General features: G+C 31.7%; 1 protein-coding gene across 1 annotated transcript in view; it reads left to right on the top strand.

Annotated features, from left to right (window-relative positions):
• Positions 1 to 2,398: 2,398 nt before the first annotated feature.
• Positions 2,399 to 17,873, top strand: part of LOC148273875 (nephrin-like) — a 121,398-nt gene continuing 105,923 nt past the window's right edge. Inside the window, exon 1 of the mRNA XM_088238024.1 lies at positions 2,399 to 2,508. Coding sequence (XP_088094150.1) covers positions 2,400 to 2,508 — 109 coding nt within the window. The 5' untranslated portion in view covers position 2,399. The remainder of the gene's footprint in view (positions 2,509 to 17,873) is intronic.

The following is a 17,873-nucleotide window of genomic DNA, read 5'->3' as shown; positions in this document are numbered from 1 at the left end:
CTAAGATACGCTACGGATCCCCTCCCCGTCAAGTTTTGATGTAAGTACATCGGTTTGTATCGAAGTGTCTAGAATTTCTTGATATATTTATCTACGCATTGAAAGAGACAAAAATTTTGTTCCATTGAGCAATTTTTTCCTTTAATTACGATTTACTTAAACTTTTAAATGTTTTGAGGTTGGCACTTTTTTTCTTAAAAGCCTATTAAAAATATGAGAGAGAAATAAGTAAATATTAAAGTCGAATTAAATTCGGAGATGACTGTCGGTTTTGGAAATTAGTGGCTAGATTCAGTGGCTAGACAGCTAGATGCTGCCCTATTAACATACAAGAGCATCTAGCCGAAAAATGTTTTCAATGTAAAAAATAAATTGAGTTATTATTATTATTATTTTATTTTTTTATTTTTTTTAGAAAAAAGAAATGTTAGCGTTCTTATAATTTACCCAAATATTTCCATTTTTGCTGGCCATTTTTAACGAGTTGTAAATAACTCACTATTAGAAAATGGAAATGAAGTTGGGGTAGAGTGGGGTTTGAACATCGGACCTCTGGCTTGTGAGTCCGCAACACTAGCCACAGGACCCTAACCCGATTATATTTTTTATTTTTATATTTTATTTTTTCCGTCTGTTTTACTATTTAGACGTTAAGGGAGCCGGGTTCGTAGTCGCTCGATATATAAATACAGACGATATAAAGCATATCGTCTTGGGAAGTGTCTTTCAAAAGTCTTTTAAAAATCATTTTCAAGCGAGCATTTTTTGCTTAAATTAAGATTTATTTAAGTTTATAATCGCTTTGAAGTAGGCACTTTCTATCACAGAAGCGTATTTAAAATATAAATGAGAACTAATTTTAATGTGAATGAAGCGGACTAATTTTTGCGGTCATTCATTGGTTCGTTTCGATCAAATGATGTCGATATGGCAAGTAGGTAGAATACCGAGGAAGATACAGATAGTGCAGAAGTTAATGTCAACAGATTAAAGAGTTGAGGAAATGTCGGTGTTTAAACATAGGCAGAATGAGGAATGTTACACAATGTAAAGTTGTTGCTTAAACCAGCCAATGACAGGTCATAAGCCCTGTAAATGCCTAGACTTCTATATTCTCTTCTCAAAAACACCCACGGCACTAGAAAAATCTTAAACTACTTTCAAAATCATTAAACCTCGTCGAATACGTAATAAGATTCTTGCTGGTAATATAAAAAAAACTAATGTATTAATTTTTTATCATTTTTCAAAAATCGAAAACATTCCAACTGCTGTGTAGATTTGATAATTCACTCGTTTCACAAAGGTGCTCAGTTTTACTTTTCTATGGCTGACTGCTTTCTCTACGTTTAATTTTTAAAATAAAATTTTCATTTTATTGGTTGGTTGGATAAAATTGCCATTTGGTAATAAGCCCGCCAATGTTCAATTAGCATTATGTACAAAAAGTGAAAAAAATAAAAAATGTTTTTTTTTTTTTTACGAAATGAATAATGGCTCTGAAGGTTACGAGTATTTGTTCATTTAAAAAATCAAAAATGTATTAAAATATTTATTTATTTTGTTCATTAACGCCCAAAAGGCATTTACAAAAAATAAAAATAAAATAAATGCTAACATACTAAATAATAAACACAGAATATACAGAAAAAATATGTGAAATTATTATGATATAATAAAAAGTTTTACAAAGTAAAAAAAAAAACAATAATAACAAAGGTATGCAAGAAAAAACAGTAAGCATATAACCAAAAAATGCAAAGATATAAGCTTATGAAATAAATTCTGTAAAGCAAACACAGGAAATAAAGTGTACAGTAAGCAAGACAGACAAATTTAAGTTAAATTAATAAACAAGCAAGCATATATTATCGCGAAAAGGGAAGAAATAAAAATATGTATATATTAAATGCGTATTTGCCAATACTACGATGCAATTTGATATAATAGTAAAAAATAAAAAACAAGTATAAGGTAATAAAAATAAACAAGTAAGTATTTTTTAAATTTATGGAATTGAATTGTCAATAATAGTTTGACGAGCAGCGACAAATAAACTTGATATTGTGGACTTATAAGATGGTAAAGAATTGGACAGAATGTCTGCAGCCGTTCCATAAGTGTTACCTAACCTACGCACTATGCAGTCTTGGTATCAATGAATTGTTTTGTTGGTTGGAAGAAGTACTGGAGCAATGAAACAATAAAGTACTCCTAGTGTTGACAGCAGGTACTCTAAAATTAATCAATTCAAGTATTTTTGGTACGTCAAAAAGAGAGCTTACAATTGGATACAGTACAATGAGATCATTAATAGTTCTTCTTTCAGAAAGTGTTGTTGTTATTCATAATTTGGTGATTTTAAAAAAAATACTTTTTTTGTTTGTTTCAGAATTCAAATGAAACCATCTTCGGAAGACGACTATGCAGATTTTACATGTGAAGCTAAACACGAAGCCCTTCCAAGAGACCTTCCAATGCGAACTACAGTTCAACTAAGCGTTCTATGTGAGTTTAATTTTCTTAATTTACAAAAAATATACATAATATACCAGTGGCGAGCCGTGATTTATTTTATAGGTAATCTATTAAAAATGTTCATTAATTTGTACTACATATAAGTACTTACATAACATGTAAGTAATGTACTACCTTTTCTGTGGTTCTGTGAAAATCAACTCAAACAACAATTATTACTAACCACGCGATATACGTAGCTTTAATCTACACTATTTTAATACAATACTAAACTTGTACAAAAGTTTATTAACACATACCACAATGACATTCAACAGATATTTTCATTATGATCTATCATTGACAGTACTGTCAAGACTTGAGCACTGGCCGATTTCTTTTAAAATGAATAATGCCTAAAACGGCCACTGCGAACGCCACCTGTCCTATGTGATACATAATATGTCAACGGTATCCCATCAAAGAAAAATAGTCCTTCGGAAAAAATGTTCGAAATACTAGTTTCCAAATAGAGAATTTTCTAAAAATATTTGTAATCTGCGAGTTTGTTTTAGTACTAAAAAAGCCGACTTGGGTTAAAGACGAAAAATGCAGTGTACTTTTTTGTATGGAAGAATAAGCTGAGGTAATCGGCTAGTTTTATCGTTCAGTGAGAATGGACTGGGCGCACTTCATAGATATGTATACATATATTTTTTGTAGAAAGATATAAACGGTGATTTATAATAAATAACAATTACAATTACCATATTGATATTAATAATATAACATGCAACAATTTTAGAAAAGTAATTGAAAATCAATTTATGTTTCACTAATTTTTTATATTTTTTATTTTTTTAAAAATATGTTTTTTAATATTCTCTTATATAATATCTTATTTAACCGAAATACCTACCTGTGCAGTTACATTGTGTATGGATATGTACATGTACATGTGTATGTGAGTTTGATATTTGGTTAATTATTATAAACACTTTATTTTATTTTAGTTTTTGAGTTTTTTATTTTATTTTTATAATTATTATTTTCTTCAATTAAGTTGTTCTTCTTATAAGGCTCAATAATTATCGCAAATGTTATACTCGCTGCATATGTATGTATACTTATTATTATGGTATCCGCACTGTAAAATGTACATACATATCTAAATTTAATATCTATTCTTAACTTCTTATTAGTAATATTTATCTTTTAGCTTACGAGAAGGCCTGTAATTGGATCTTAATATATAATTTAACCTACACTGTAATTAATAAATATTGTAATCTGTTGGCTTTCCAAAATAAAATAAAATAAAATAAAATATATTTTCCCATAAACATGGTTACTATAAATTATTATAATTTGAAGTCAAATATAATGGTAAGCTGTGCATAATCGCTTACTTTGACGATTCGCCCCTGTAATATACTCGTAGCGTAACTGGATCAATTTTGTGTCAAATTTAGTGTGCTATGGACCACTGCGTGCGAAAGGGAGATTGCTGATGTGATGATGGACCGGGCTCATGAAACGGTGTGCAAAAAAATCGATAAAAAAAGATATTCGATACTGGGTAACATGAACAGTCCGCCAAAATAGGGTAAGACGGCGCTGTTTGCCATACCGGCGGTAAAAATGTGCAGTGGGGTAACTCTGTCATGTTTACTCGAAATTGCTCCAACCAGAATCACGTAGGCAAACAGTTCGTGACTTTGGGACTAAAGCTACAATCGATTCTAGATTACTTGCCCCAGTATTTTAAAAATGCGAAGGTTCTCAAACGTTATCGCCAACTCAAATGAATTATTAAGAAACATGTGTTAAATGATTTGTAAATTAAATTTCTCTCTTTCTTCAATCCGTGCTTCATATCTGAGGATGGTGATTACGCCTGACTCCAGGCATGGCTCGTCTGTGGACAGTCTCCTCCATCTGGAACGGTCTTGTGCTCTTCTATAGGCATTCGTCAGTGATGATTCTGATAACTCAGTGACTGTGCCGCTCCATCTTGTCGGTTGACGTCCACGCGACCTTGTCCCTTCGACACTTCCCATGAGAATGGTTTTCTCCAAACTATCAGAGTTCCCTCTGGAACTGCAGAATTCTTTCCTCGCACATGGATGTTAGTATTTCTCCTATGTCCAGTTCCTGGAGTATAGATGCATTCGTACGTCTGGCCGTCCACGGAATCCGCACCATTCGCCTCCAACACCACATTTCGAAAGATTCGATTTTTTTATTTTCTTACTCTTTTAAAGCCTTAAATTTTTTGCCCCTTTCTCTGTAAGTTTGGCAAATTATATGGAGGACTTTTGTTGGATATTGTCATTCATCTTCATGACCATATTGCAAACATGAATGGTAGCAAAAACTCTACTAACCTGTATCACAATAGCCCACTCGTATGTCCATTACAGGAATTTTATAAATTTAAAATCGCTAGAATACCATTATTTAAAAATTTCCCCTTCCATAATCATGCATGTAGCTCCGCTTGTTTGAAAGTTATTAACTACATCAATTCAATCAAGTCACAGTGAAAGGATTGTTATTAGATAAGTACTACGTTTGACAATTTCAACACCAAAGGTTAGCAACACTTTTTTCCTCTGATGGGAAAAGACGCCACAAAATATTAGTTCAGTTCAAACTCAGAGACATTGGGCTCCCTGGACAATATGTAAATTATGTAGCTGTTACATTTTTTTGTTCTCACATTATTATTATTTTTTTATTGTTTCAACTAAATTTTTTATACATAATGTAATGATTAAAGTTTTATTTATGTAATTCGAGTTACAAAACAAACGCAATAAAAAAATAAAATTTTTAAAAATTGAAGATATACAAAAATATAAATAGCTGCGTTGGTGTATAAATTGCCTTAAATCAATACAATCACGCAATGGGAAAAAGGAATAATGGGAAAATGGGGAGTGATTAAGGAAGAGAAAGGAGATGTTTCTTCAGGCGTGATTTAAACAGAGAGATTGTAGTAACATCTTTGATGGTGGATAGGTGACGATTCCACAGTCAAGCCGCATGGGAAGAAAGAGGAATTTTAGATCACTACTGAGAGGGTGCTTTGAGAATTAGAACAAAGAGGGAAACCGTGAGCTGAAAAGCGTTGATTAAATTTTTCACGAAGGTATATTGGAGCGTTAGGATCATTTCGCGTACCACAGTTTGGCACTCATGGAATCTTAGCATTATAACGTATCCTTATAGTTAGGCCGTATCTTCCAGTAAGCACATGCTGCAACATATAAGTAACTTAAGGCTATGTTAGAGTTTTACTTCAAGCGTGCTCTACTAAGCCAATATGAACCTTTTGGCCAGCGAAAAGCTGTGCGGTACAATATTATATCTCATAGACTAACAAAACAAAAATCAGTTAAAAGCTTATTGCATTGTCTTGCGGATACCAAAATTGAGATTTCTTTATTTTATTTTGCTCGAAAATCGAGGTGAGGTGTTTTCTTAAATAATAATAATATTTGGCTGGAAAAATCACCTCAAGGGCGCTTTACAATTTTAATACTAAACTTTTATTCTAACTTACGTAAACGGTGGTGGGTGTGAAGGCAAAATACGGCAACGTGTTGGTATTGCCAAAAGTGCTATGAGTCGGCTGGTGAAGATGTTGAAGAATCGCAGTAAAACTATTAACACCAAAAACAGACTGATGAAGGCCTTGGTTTTATCAGTGTTCATGTACGGTGTGGAGTGTTGGACACAGAGAATTTAAAAAAAAATTGAAGCTTTCGATATGTGGTGTTTGCTGCGAATGCTGCGAATGCTGCGGATTCCATGGACAGCCAGACGTACACATATATCTCTACTCAAGGAACTAGAAATAAGAGAAAATCGTACATTCATGTGCAAGAAACGAATCCTGCACTTCTTTGGACATATTTCTAGGGGAAAATCCGATAGTCTGGAGAAAACTATCCTCCTGAGAAGCGTCTAAAGGACAAGGGTGCGTGGATGTCAACCGATAAGATCCGGACGGATGCCGGACTCTCTGCCTGGAACCAATTGCCTTTACACTTGCGAATCATCGACAGTCCCAGTCAGTTCAGATCTCAACTGAAATCTCACATCTTTCGTTTATCATACCTACCCTCAATTTTAAAATCAGTTTCAGCCATTTCTATTTTGCTGTACGTTCTATAATACCTACGACTCCGGTTCGGCGTCTAATTTCTTCATATCTCATTCCGTCCCGCAGGCATACACCGAGGATATGTGTTTCCATGGATCATTACGTGCAAATCAGTTTCTGGTTACTTTTTGTGTTACAGATATGGGTTCTAGTCCGTATATTGTCACTGGCAATATATACGATTCGTAGACTTAAAAAGACTTTTTTAAAGCATTTTGGGACATGTTTATCATTTAAAACGTACTTAAGTTTGCCAAAAACTGGCCAAAGCCCGATTCTTCTTGACAACTCTGCTGTCCTGTTATTTTTACCAAGTTTGATTAGACTGTTGGGATACAAAAAACCAAAATATGATAAAATCTGTTGTAAGATTACTTCTGTTCAATCCCTCTCACTTCTGTTCAATGTACTTCATAGTCCTAACGCTCCTATATACCTGCGTGAAAAATTTCAACGCTTATCAGTTCATGGTTTACCTCTTCGTTCTAATTCTCGAGGCACTCTCTTAATACCCATCCACAATTCCTCTTTCTTCTCTAACTTATATAGTGTCCATGCGGCTCGACTGTGGAATCATCTCCCACCCACCATCAAAGATGTTACTACATTATCTCTGTTTAAATCACGTCTGAAAAAACAACTCCTTTCTCTTCCTTAATCTCTCCTCCTTTCCTTTTTCTTCTTTCCTCTTTTTTCCTTTTTCCCATTTAAGGTAATTTATAAACAAATACGTTTATTTCTATTTTTATATATTTTTTACTTTTTAATCTTTTTTTTTCTATTGAATGTGTTCTGTAACTTGAATTACAAAAATAAAACTTTTATTTTATTGGTTGGTTGGAAGAAATTGCCATTTGGCAATAAGCCCGCCAATGTACAAATAACATTATGTACAAAAGTTAAATAAAAAAATAAAAAAAAGATTATCCCAATTTTAGATAAGTTAAGGATATAGTTTGATAAAAAATAAGATAATCATACGATTTTTCAGCTTAAATTTTTTTATTGAAAAAGATTTTTTGACAAATTAATTTTAAAGTTTTAAATGCTTTGTACATAAATATTTAATTAAAACGTTTCTACCCCTCTAATAAAGTGAAAAACTCGTGTTTAGAGAGGGAGTTCGTTTTACATTATTTTTATTTTATTTATATTGATACATATTTATGATTTATTTTATTTTTACTATATAGAACAGATTCCTTAAAACTAGCGATTATATTCTAAAATATACACAATTTTGCACTGTAAGGAGTTCAGAATAAGGCGGGTCTCATGTTTTTTAATTTATATTCAAATGTTTAAAAGTTTGCTATTGATTTTAAGATTTCCGGAAGATTATTAAAGTTTTTTTTCTCAACATATGAATAATGATTTAAAGCCGCACTTGTGTTGCATCTGTGTAAAGGTAAATTATTTGGAAATCTAGGCTTTCGAGATTTTCGTAAATAAGTGGAGGAAAGATTGTATGATTGATGCTTTTTTAAATATGTTATCAATTGAAAGTTTGTCTAGTTCTTTAAACATTTGATTTAATGGGTAAGTTCTAGGCTTTTTTAGTATAATTTTAGCGATTGTTTTTCGGGCAGTCAAAAGTGGACGTAAATCTGTCTTGTAAGCTTCTCCCCATTCTATAATTCCATAATTCCTATTAGATAAAAACAATTTTGTGTTCCTTAGAAAAAGTATCTAATTTTTTCCTATAAACTAAAACACAAGTAAAACAGCATTTAAAACTGCTAAGTCATTTTTTTCCATTCTTATAACTGCATAAGCACAATCCACAATAAACTTTGAATAAAACAAAACTTTTATTTGGAATTCAGAAGCCTTTTCAACCATCCAATGTTTTTTTTTTTTTTTTTAGTAAAAAGAAATATTTGCGTTCTTATGATTTACCCAAATATTTAATTTTGAGGGCCATTTTCAACGAGTTGTAAATAACTCACTATTAGAAAATGGAATCAAGTTGGGGTAAAGTGGGATTCGAACCACAGACCTTTGGTTCGTGAGTCCGAAACACTAGCCACTTTTAAAAAAATAAGTTTTATTCTACCAAGATGTTCAGTTAAATTTCTTTCTAATGATTCAAGATGATGAATTAAACGGGAAGTTATTCAAGAAAAAATAACATAAATTTTGGTTTTTAAAAAGATATTCAAGCATTTTAATTCACAAAATTTCTGTGGTATTTTTCAATGAATGATAAATGTATCTTGTTTATTACGTATACCTGGCTGCGAACGGGGATATCGGATACCTTAAAAGGACCTCCGGTAAATGCATAACCATAAATCTTGAGAATCCCTGATAAGGGCAATTGATTTCGGAGCGGTATGGTTGGAATTTCATCAGCATGTTTATTATTATTTGTATTGTTTTTTTTTTACTAACGAAGATCACTAATTTTTATTTTATTTATAAAAAAATGTAAACATAGTAGGGCCTGCCATCCAATCATATGTATTGACTAAATTATACTGTAATAAAGCGATGATGGCTTAAAGTTTAAACTATATAAAGAATAAATATGCTATTTATTAAAATAAAAGAAATATGGACAAAACAAGGAGATAGTGGGAAGGAAAATAAGGAAATTGATAAGGAGTGGTGAAGGATGATTGAAGGAAAGTAGAAGTGGAAAATTGCATTTGATTTAATCATGTCGAGCAAGAAAAGAGACAAAACGTATATTCTCTGTTATTCTGAATCAAGCCTATTAGTTCTCTTTTGTACCTATTATATGGAGTGTTAAATATATCAAGAGTATTAAAATTCTTGTTAAATGCTTCACATATACGAGGGATGGTAGATTGTTTCCGATGGTTAGATTTAATATTACGAAAATAGAAAATATTAGACAGTCTCGTTGGTCTGGAGGAGACACGGTAAGCAAGCAGATGAATTCGTTCTGGGGAATCAAATTTATTATTAAAAATTTTGTAGAGCAGGTGTTAAGTAAATAACAGCATTTATCGATACTATTCCTGGCCGATTACCTTTCGTTCCCATCCTTCCATTGACCCATCCTTGTGGTACCTACCTAACATCAAGATAGAAGATATTCAAAATTAGAAGATTCAGCTTTAGAACAAAAACAAAACAACATTTTGGACTTAGTGAAGGTGAAATAATTTGATTTGATGAATCTCACCCGCATAAATAAAGGTTTCAGCTCTTTAACTTCACCAAACATCAACAGATGAAAGAATCGAAGGAATATAGATGTTCAAATATAGGCAGAATGGTGAATGTTACACAGTGTGTAAAGTGGCCACTTAAACCAGCCATTGACAGGTCATAAGCCCTGTAGATGCCTAGACTTCTATATTACCTTTTCTTAAATGTTCTTCATCTCTGTTGTAATATGTTAATATAAACAGCTCCCCAGGGAGTTGAATCCAGTCCTTGTCTACAAAAATTTGGACAAACTCAAAATATTGTTCTGTTTTTTAATTTAAAACCTAGTATCAAGGCAGATCTTTGAAAAAAAAACTTGTGAAACAATTTAAATGACTTTGATTCTAGAACATTTCCTGCAAAGAGATGTCTCGCGAGTTCGTTCAAGTGGAATATTGGTCTATTATTTTCAATAGCGTATATATCCATCTCTTTCAAATACCCCCCGCGGCAATGAGTCTGAAGAAAATGAAAATAGTAATGATTACAACCCGCTACAATAGTCGATTTATTCGATTATTTGAAGAACGTGTTGTTTTTTTTATTTTTATTATGTTGCCGGCCAGACTTTGAAAAATCACCAAAATTCCTTTAGCACATAATGAAATTATTTTAAAAGTTATTACAACAAATTGATTGAGTGATTCTTTGCAATTATGGTTGGTGTTTGTTACCTACTAAACGTCGGGTTATGTCGACTGCCTAGTAGGTTCCACGTAAATTGCTAATATTTATCCGCGTTGATATCGTTCCGCAAAAATCAAGTCCCTAATATAAATATTAAATTACATGTTATGTTTAGTGCAATCGAATCTCGTCGTCAACTTTTTCTTAGGAAACATTTCTATAAGCTGATCGCTGGAAGTATATATAATCCAAATATACTGTAAGAGATCAGTTTATATGTTCCCAATAATTATACTAGAGCGAGATCTCATGCACTGTTTTACACACCTAGAAGCCGTATAAATGAGGATCGTCGCTTGGTATTAGATATGGGGATTTTACATGATATTCTCAATGGACGTCTTGATAGTCCTGTTCTGGTTTCTGAGTTGGCCCTTAATGTACCTGGCAGGGGCGTGCGGTGGGGTTTTTAATTAGGGAAGCAATTAATGTGACTTTTTGATAGAAGAATCCTAACTGACCTAATATTACTTTTTAAGGTGATCAATTCATTAATTGACTGTCCAGATTTGCTGGAGTTGGTGTGTTTCCGTGTACCTGATTGACATACCCGCCACAGATCTCCTTTTTGTTCTGCAAGTTCTAGAACCAACTATCACATGCACTCGCCTATTCCTAGGCTCCATAGATATGGCAATCAGTATGAGGACAACGCTGATATATTTGGTTCTGGACTTGATAGTTATAAAACGAGTCTGATTTCTTTTTTTCTCTCGCAATATTATTCTTAAACTTTTCTTTATATTTAAAAATGTTTTTCTTTTTTTTGTTTTTTCATATTTATGTATTTATTTCGTTAATATTTTTGGTTGCTTATGTGTATTTACCTACTTGTTACTATTGTTATAGTTATGCAATTTTATAATTTTTTGTTATGTTTTTATATATGTATTTTTTTTTTCATATTTATGTTCAATATATGTTAAAGGCAATTTATGCCGTTTATGTAAAATAAATAAATAAATAAATATATAAGTAATTAGTACATTATAATATACACTGCCCTTCAGAAATTGAAGACAAACTCAATACATTATACATATGATTAGAAATAAAAACAATAATTTTACATATCTAGTAATAAATTGTAATAACAAATCAACCAACTTCACTTTATATACCATGTACTATGATAAAAAACTGCGAAGTATTTTGTGGCGTTATATTTTATTTGACTAAAATGCAGTGAAACCAAAACAAACATTATCTTATTAAAAAACATGAATTTTCAACGAAAAAGAATTGGTCATTATTTGAACCCGAAAAATCAACATGTAGTAGATTATACACTTTTTTCTTATAACAAATCAACATTATATTAATGTTATGTTTGAATTGAATTCTAGATTTTACCTTGTATTTCTACTCTACCACAAAATAATAATTAAACCATCTTGTCCAGCGCCAAAATACCAAAATCGCAACTCTGTGCTGCGCGGCGCGGCGCGGCGTTGCGTTCGCGTCATATGTAAACTACATGGAAAATAATGTACTGGTTTGTTTCGACTGCTTCCATTGCCTAGTGAGAAATGAAGACTGCGCCTGCGCCCAGACTGCGCGTTCAGCACGGCGCTGGAACGGAATTTCGAATTTGCTTCCAGCGCGATCGTTCTTTAAATCGATACCCAGCCAGCCGGTAGCAAGTACTCGCGAATCAGTACGCGCATGACAGCGCTGGTAAATGGATGTACGGGAGGTTACGTTGCTTTTTGATTGTTAATAGTAATTCAAATCTAAGGTATTATGACTGATAATTAATTTATTAAATATGCTATTTTATAAACATTATTTGCCAAAATGTAGGGGAACCAATGGTTCCATGCGTTCTATGAACGGACCGCGCATGTTACCTGGCTACCGCACCCGTCACACGAATCTATCTCTTTTCCATGTACCTACAGTTCGCACCAACTATGCACAGAACTCTCCTCTTATTCGCTTGAGCGTAATTATAATGTATTTTTCAATAACATAGACATATTTAACTGGAGTAAACTTACTTTTAAAACCAAAATTAAAAAAAAATTTATTAAAAAAATTATGTTTCTATATAAAAAAATAAAATTTACATTATAAATTTAAGTTGTTTCTATTTACTCAAATCAAACACATACTCACCCTGTCCATAAACCTACCCTCACACACATATTCACATACCTACCAAAACCACACTCCACTTTTTTACACACGCATCCTCACACAAAAAAAACTCGCACACATGCACTTTTATGAATTAATACCTAACTGAACTGGATTTTTATAATTGTATTTATGTGAAAAACTAATTTGTCTTTATTTTATGTTTTTTTTTATAATGTTGTGTATATTTTTTTGTATTGCTGTTGTTTTTCTGAATAAACAAAATAAATAAATAAATAAAATACATGCAAGGCAGAATTGACCCATTAATAGGGCAATTCGCTTGCTGAATACGGCTTCTGCAGATAATATGGATATATTTTTCTGGACCAATCGGCAGTTTAGCAGCTATCGCTTTCTATTAATTAACTCATATTTACAGTCTGAATTACGTGATTGGTTAAACAGCCCGTAAAGTAATTTAGACTGTGATTGTTACATAAATAAATAAATATGTAATGACACATTAGAGTTTTACTGGGGCCAAATTTCAAACATCATAAAAACTGGTAAAATACACAATTGTTATTTTTGTTTTATAAAAAACAAATTTATCCATTATTTATTATTTGTCAAAGTAAAAAACATTCGAACTGTTGTGTAGATTTTATTATTCACTCTCTTCACAAGTGTTTATTATATATTTATTTATTAACGAAAATTGTCCATGTATACAGTTTATATGGTTTAAATATTACAATTAAAGAATAGTCAAAAGCATTGACAAACATAAGGGACATCGAGACAAGATCTGGACTGTTTATTTATTACTCGTTTAAATCGCTGTAAACTTATACCAGACAGTCCAGATTCTGTCTCGAGTTAACAATACGACAAAGACTGGTCATTGGAGAATTAAAGCCATAGTTTGTTCTATGCTAATATATGAACAGTAGTTCATTGTTTCTCAACCTACGAGTTGGAATATGGAATTTCACTTGTCCTAGTAATGGTGGAACATCGATTATACCATTAAGTATGCTGAACTTATATATGGAATTAATATTAATTCTACGTTTTCGTAGACTAGAAATATTTAACATTGTCTCCATATCAGCATAAGAATAATAACCTCTCTCTAGTCTAAGCATCCGCGCTACTTTTCGAAATACGCGATGTTAGACTGATTCAATGTGATTTATGCGATTCACATAGAATGGAGACCAGACTAGTATTCTAATAAAGAGTTTTGATTGTACGGACATTAGTAAAATCAGAGGATATTCTGTTAATGAAGCCAAGTAATTTCAGTGATTTATTTAGTGTATTATCTATATGCTCATTGTATGTCAGTTTATAGTCCAAAACAACTCCTAAATCTCTGATGGACTTACATCAAAACAACTATACGCTAAAACAATAGATTACTTAAACAAACTCACTTATAGATTCAAAAACTACTCTTACTCAAATGAAAGACATAACCTCTACAATACATAACATACAAATAATATAATCACTAGATTCTCAACACTAAGACAACTTAAACAAATACAAACTTATACCACTTTCGGACAAAGGGATTTTGAGTATTATTCAATAAAATCTATAATTTACTTCCACTATTTATTAAAACAATTAGTAACGAGAAAATGTTTAAAAAGGCTATAAAAATGGATAGTAGAGCTAGGTAGAAGTAGAATGGATTGTTTTATTCGCCCAAACGTGGCCCAAACTAATATTGAATCAACTGCTCCACAAGTGTATAGCTTATGTTAGGTTTTTGTTATTTTGATTGTGCGTTTTGTAATATAAATAATATAGATGTACATAAATACGTAGTGTTTAAAACTGTCTGAATATTTTGTTAATTATTATTTATTTATTTTTTATTTATTAATTTACACGCCCTACGGGCTTTTACCTATATTAGAAATTACATTCAAGTGCAGCAGTGAAACATAAGTATGTACATTTAGTTAAAATTAAAGATAACATAAGAAAAGCTAAAAGATACAATAATAAGTAAAAATCAGGAAATGTACCAACATAGGTATAGGGTACATAGAAAAATATTTAATAAATTTACATATGAAAACATACACACATACATATAAGTTTATACATTATTATAGAGATACATGAGAAAACAAAATAGTAAATAAAGAACAAAATTAAAAAAATTTATACAAATTAATTTATAACCTTTTGAATACTTAACCATACTCGTTACCTAGCCGCTGTCCGCTGGCCGGTGTAGTCTAGGTATTGGTGAATTGTAACAATAATTGTGACTGCCAGGAGATTAAAAAAATAAAGCTGCCGAGTATTTCGAACTGGTACTTTTAAGCTGATAACACTAGTTAATTCCAGGACGTCCAATACGCCGTTTGCTATTTCATATAAATTTAATAAATCATTTATGATTCTTCTTTTACAAAGAATTGACATATTTAGTGTACATAATAAATTATCGTAATCAATATTTTCAGTGGGTATATTAAGTTTGTAATTGATGAATCTAAGGAATTTACGTTGCACTCTTTCTAACTTTAAAATATGAACATTGTAATAATGTGACCAAATTGTTGAATTGAATTCTAAATTACTTCTAACCAAGGCAGTAAATAGCACTTTGAGGGTAGTGATGGAATTAAAATCATTTACAGTTCGCTGCAAATATCCAAGACCAATTATCTCTGTTTATTAAGTTAGTCTTCTTTGTTTATTCTCAAATGTAAAAAAAATTCAAAAATGTAATATGTTAAGTGTCCTCGGCAAGGGTAACCCCAGTGAGGTCACAATATTTGTTTTATTAATTATAGTTTGTAAGAGAAAAATATGAATAAATAAACAAATAAATATGGCCGCCCTAATTTTTCTAATCTTCGATTTTGACCCCGCTTATAATTCTGCTTAAATTTTAGGGAGAAATCGACTGGCTTCGAAACGCCAAAGAAAATTCTAGGATCGGGGGAGGCTTTGAACGCGGTAAAAACTTACCCTGTCAAATTAGGCCAACTGTCAGCGACAGACATCCGAAGCCCCAATCTTGAGAAATCTTTTAATTGCTCGACTATTGGCTCTTATTTCATCTTTTTTATCGACACCTAAAAATAAATTACTATATGTGTCGGCAGATGAAGAATACAATTCTGTGTGTGACATTTCGGGATTTAAAAGGAAAGAAATTGTTTACATTTATAATATGACAAAATAATTTACATCGCAAAAAATATCGCTTAATATTTTTTTATTTATTTATTCATACAAATAAAATGTTAAGCAAACATTAGTCCAGAGCTTACTTCTTCCACACTCCTTGACTACGCGGATGTATGTTATCCAGATGCTAACTCTGAATTGCTTGATAAGTTAGAACGATTGCAGAATATTTGTATTGTTCTTAAATATACATTTTAAACATTGAAAACAATATATTTAACAGTTTCTAAAGGTTTAATATGGTTGTTGTAAGCTCCCCCATCCAATTATTCCCTTATTAGGAAAGCGATGACTGTACAAGTGCATAATATACTATTTTAATAGTATTTAGCTGGGCGTAAATACTTTATCAATAAATTAAATATCTCAGTTTATAAATAATTACTTCAAGATGATTAGTTCATTTAAGTTGAGAGAAGATTATTATTCTTATTATATTTGAAGATGGTTTGTTCTAGTGCCTTACGCACAATCGGATGTAGCTAGTGCTATGATGACATACCCAAAAGTCGCTTCACACTTCTGGATTGTGTGTCAGAAGATATTATATTTGCAGTAAATTTGTCTTTTTCACAAACTACCGCTGAAGTTTTCCAGGAATATTTTTTTTGGTAAGAAAACGGCAGGCGCACGTAACGAAGCCTTAAGATTAGCAAAGTCGATGTCAATTTGTGGACTGCGGTTTACCTTATCATACAAAACTAATTTTCTGATAACTTTGTTAATAGTGCGGACATATTTAGGGAAGGCGGAAAAGGCTGCGATAAAATCTACCCTTTACTTCTCGGGTTTCGAGATAGGGGAAGGCGGAGAGGCAAAAAACGTGACGTTCGTAGGTTTGTACGTATGCGCACCCCTTTCAACAGGAAAAAACTGATGGAAAAATAATTCATGCTAATATTTTTAATGCGAAAGTGTGTTTGTTTGTATTTCATTCACGTCTCAACAGAGCGATCGATTGACGCAACTTTTTGCATAGGAATAGCCGAATAAAAGAGTAGTAAAATAGGATACTTATTTTTTACCCCGGAGTGAAATACGTAAAATGAAAAAAGTGACATTGGCATATCGTAGACACGTCCTATAGTTATGTACTTACATCATCATCATTCCCTTTCCGCACCGAATGGTGCATAGGGCACTGCATTGTTACACCAATCGCAGCGTATCTTGATTATTTTTTTTTTACATGAAGGTAAGCTGATCAGTCTTACGCTTCAGGTACCAGTCCAGCGACTTTAAAATATTCTAGTGTGAAATCATCCTTTAAATAAATATTTAATATCAACCATGTCGGGAATCGAACCCGAAACCTTTTGCATAGTAGGCAATCGCGCTGATGATTACACCACGAGGCCGACTATTTATAAAATATATCAAAATATTATATTCGAGTATAATCACGGGACCAACCCCCGATACTCGAATAGGGTTGTGGTCCCGTGGCTAGTGTTGCGGCCTCACGGATCAGAAGTCCTTAGTTCGAACCCCACTCTAGCCCAACTTGATTCCCATTTTCTGATAGTGAGTTATTTAAAATCGTTAAAAATGGCCTCAAATTAAAATATTTGGATAAATGATAAGACCGCAAATATTTCCTTTTTAAAAAAAATAAAATAAAAAATATGTGTTTCATTTTATTTTTCTATCTATTTACTTTTTTTTTCTTTTTGTATATTTTTGTGAATATGTATTAGATGTTTTTTTGGACGGTTATTTTTAATTTAAAAAATAACATTTTTTCTCATTAACTCGGTCTAAATAAAATTTGTATTTTTTTATCAATACCTATGATTTCAGATATTCGTCTTTTTTTTATAAAATTAAAAAAATCAAAAAACAGTTTTCTAACTTTTTAATTGTTGTATTTTATGATTTATTTTTTAAACAATATGTACGGGTGATTATTGTATGAAAACAGTGTGTAATATGTACAACTTTTTACGCTATTTTTTTTTGTTTATTTACTTTATATTTTTTTTAACAAAGTGTATTAAGTGGCTACTTTATTTATTAATTTTCATTTTATTTATTTTTATTTGGAAAAAATCAACAGTTTTTACATATATTGTAT

Source organism: Micrasema longulum, unplaced genomic scaffold (assembly GCF_059751315.1).
Source record: "Micrasema longulum isolate JH-2025_06_02 unplaced genomic scaffold, ASM5975131v1 h1tg001820l, whole genome shotgun sequence".
NCBI lineage: Eukaryota > Metazoa > Arthropoda > Insecta > Trichoptera > Brachycentridae > Micrasema > Micrasema longulum.
This window is presented reverse-complemented; position numbering and strand designations above follow the sequence as displayed.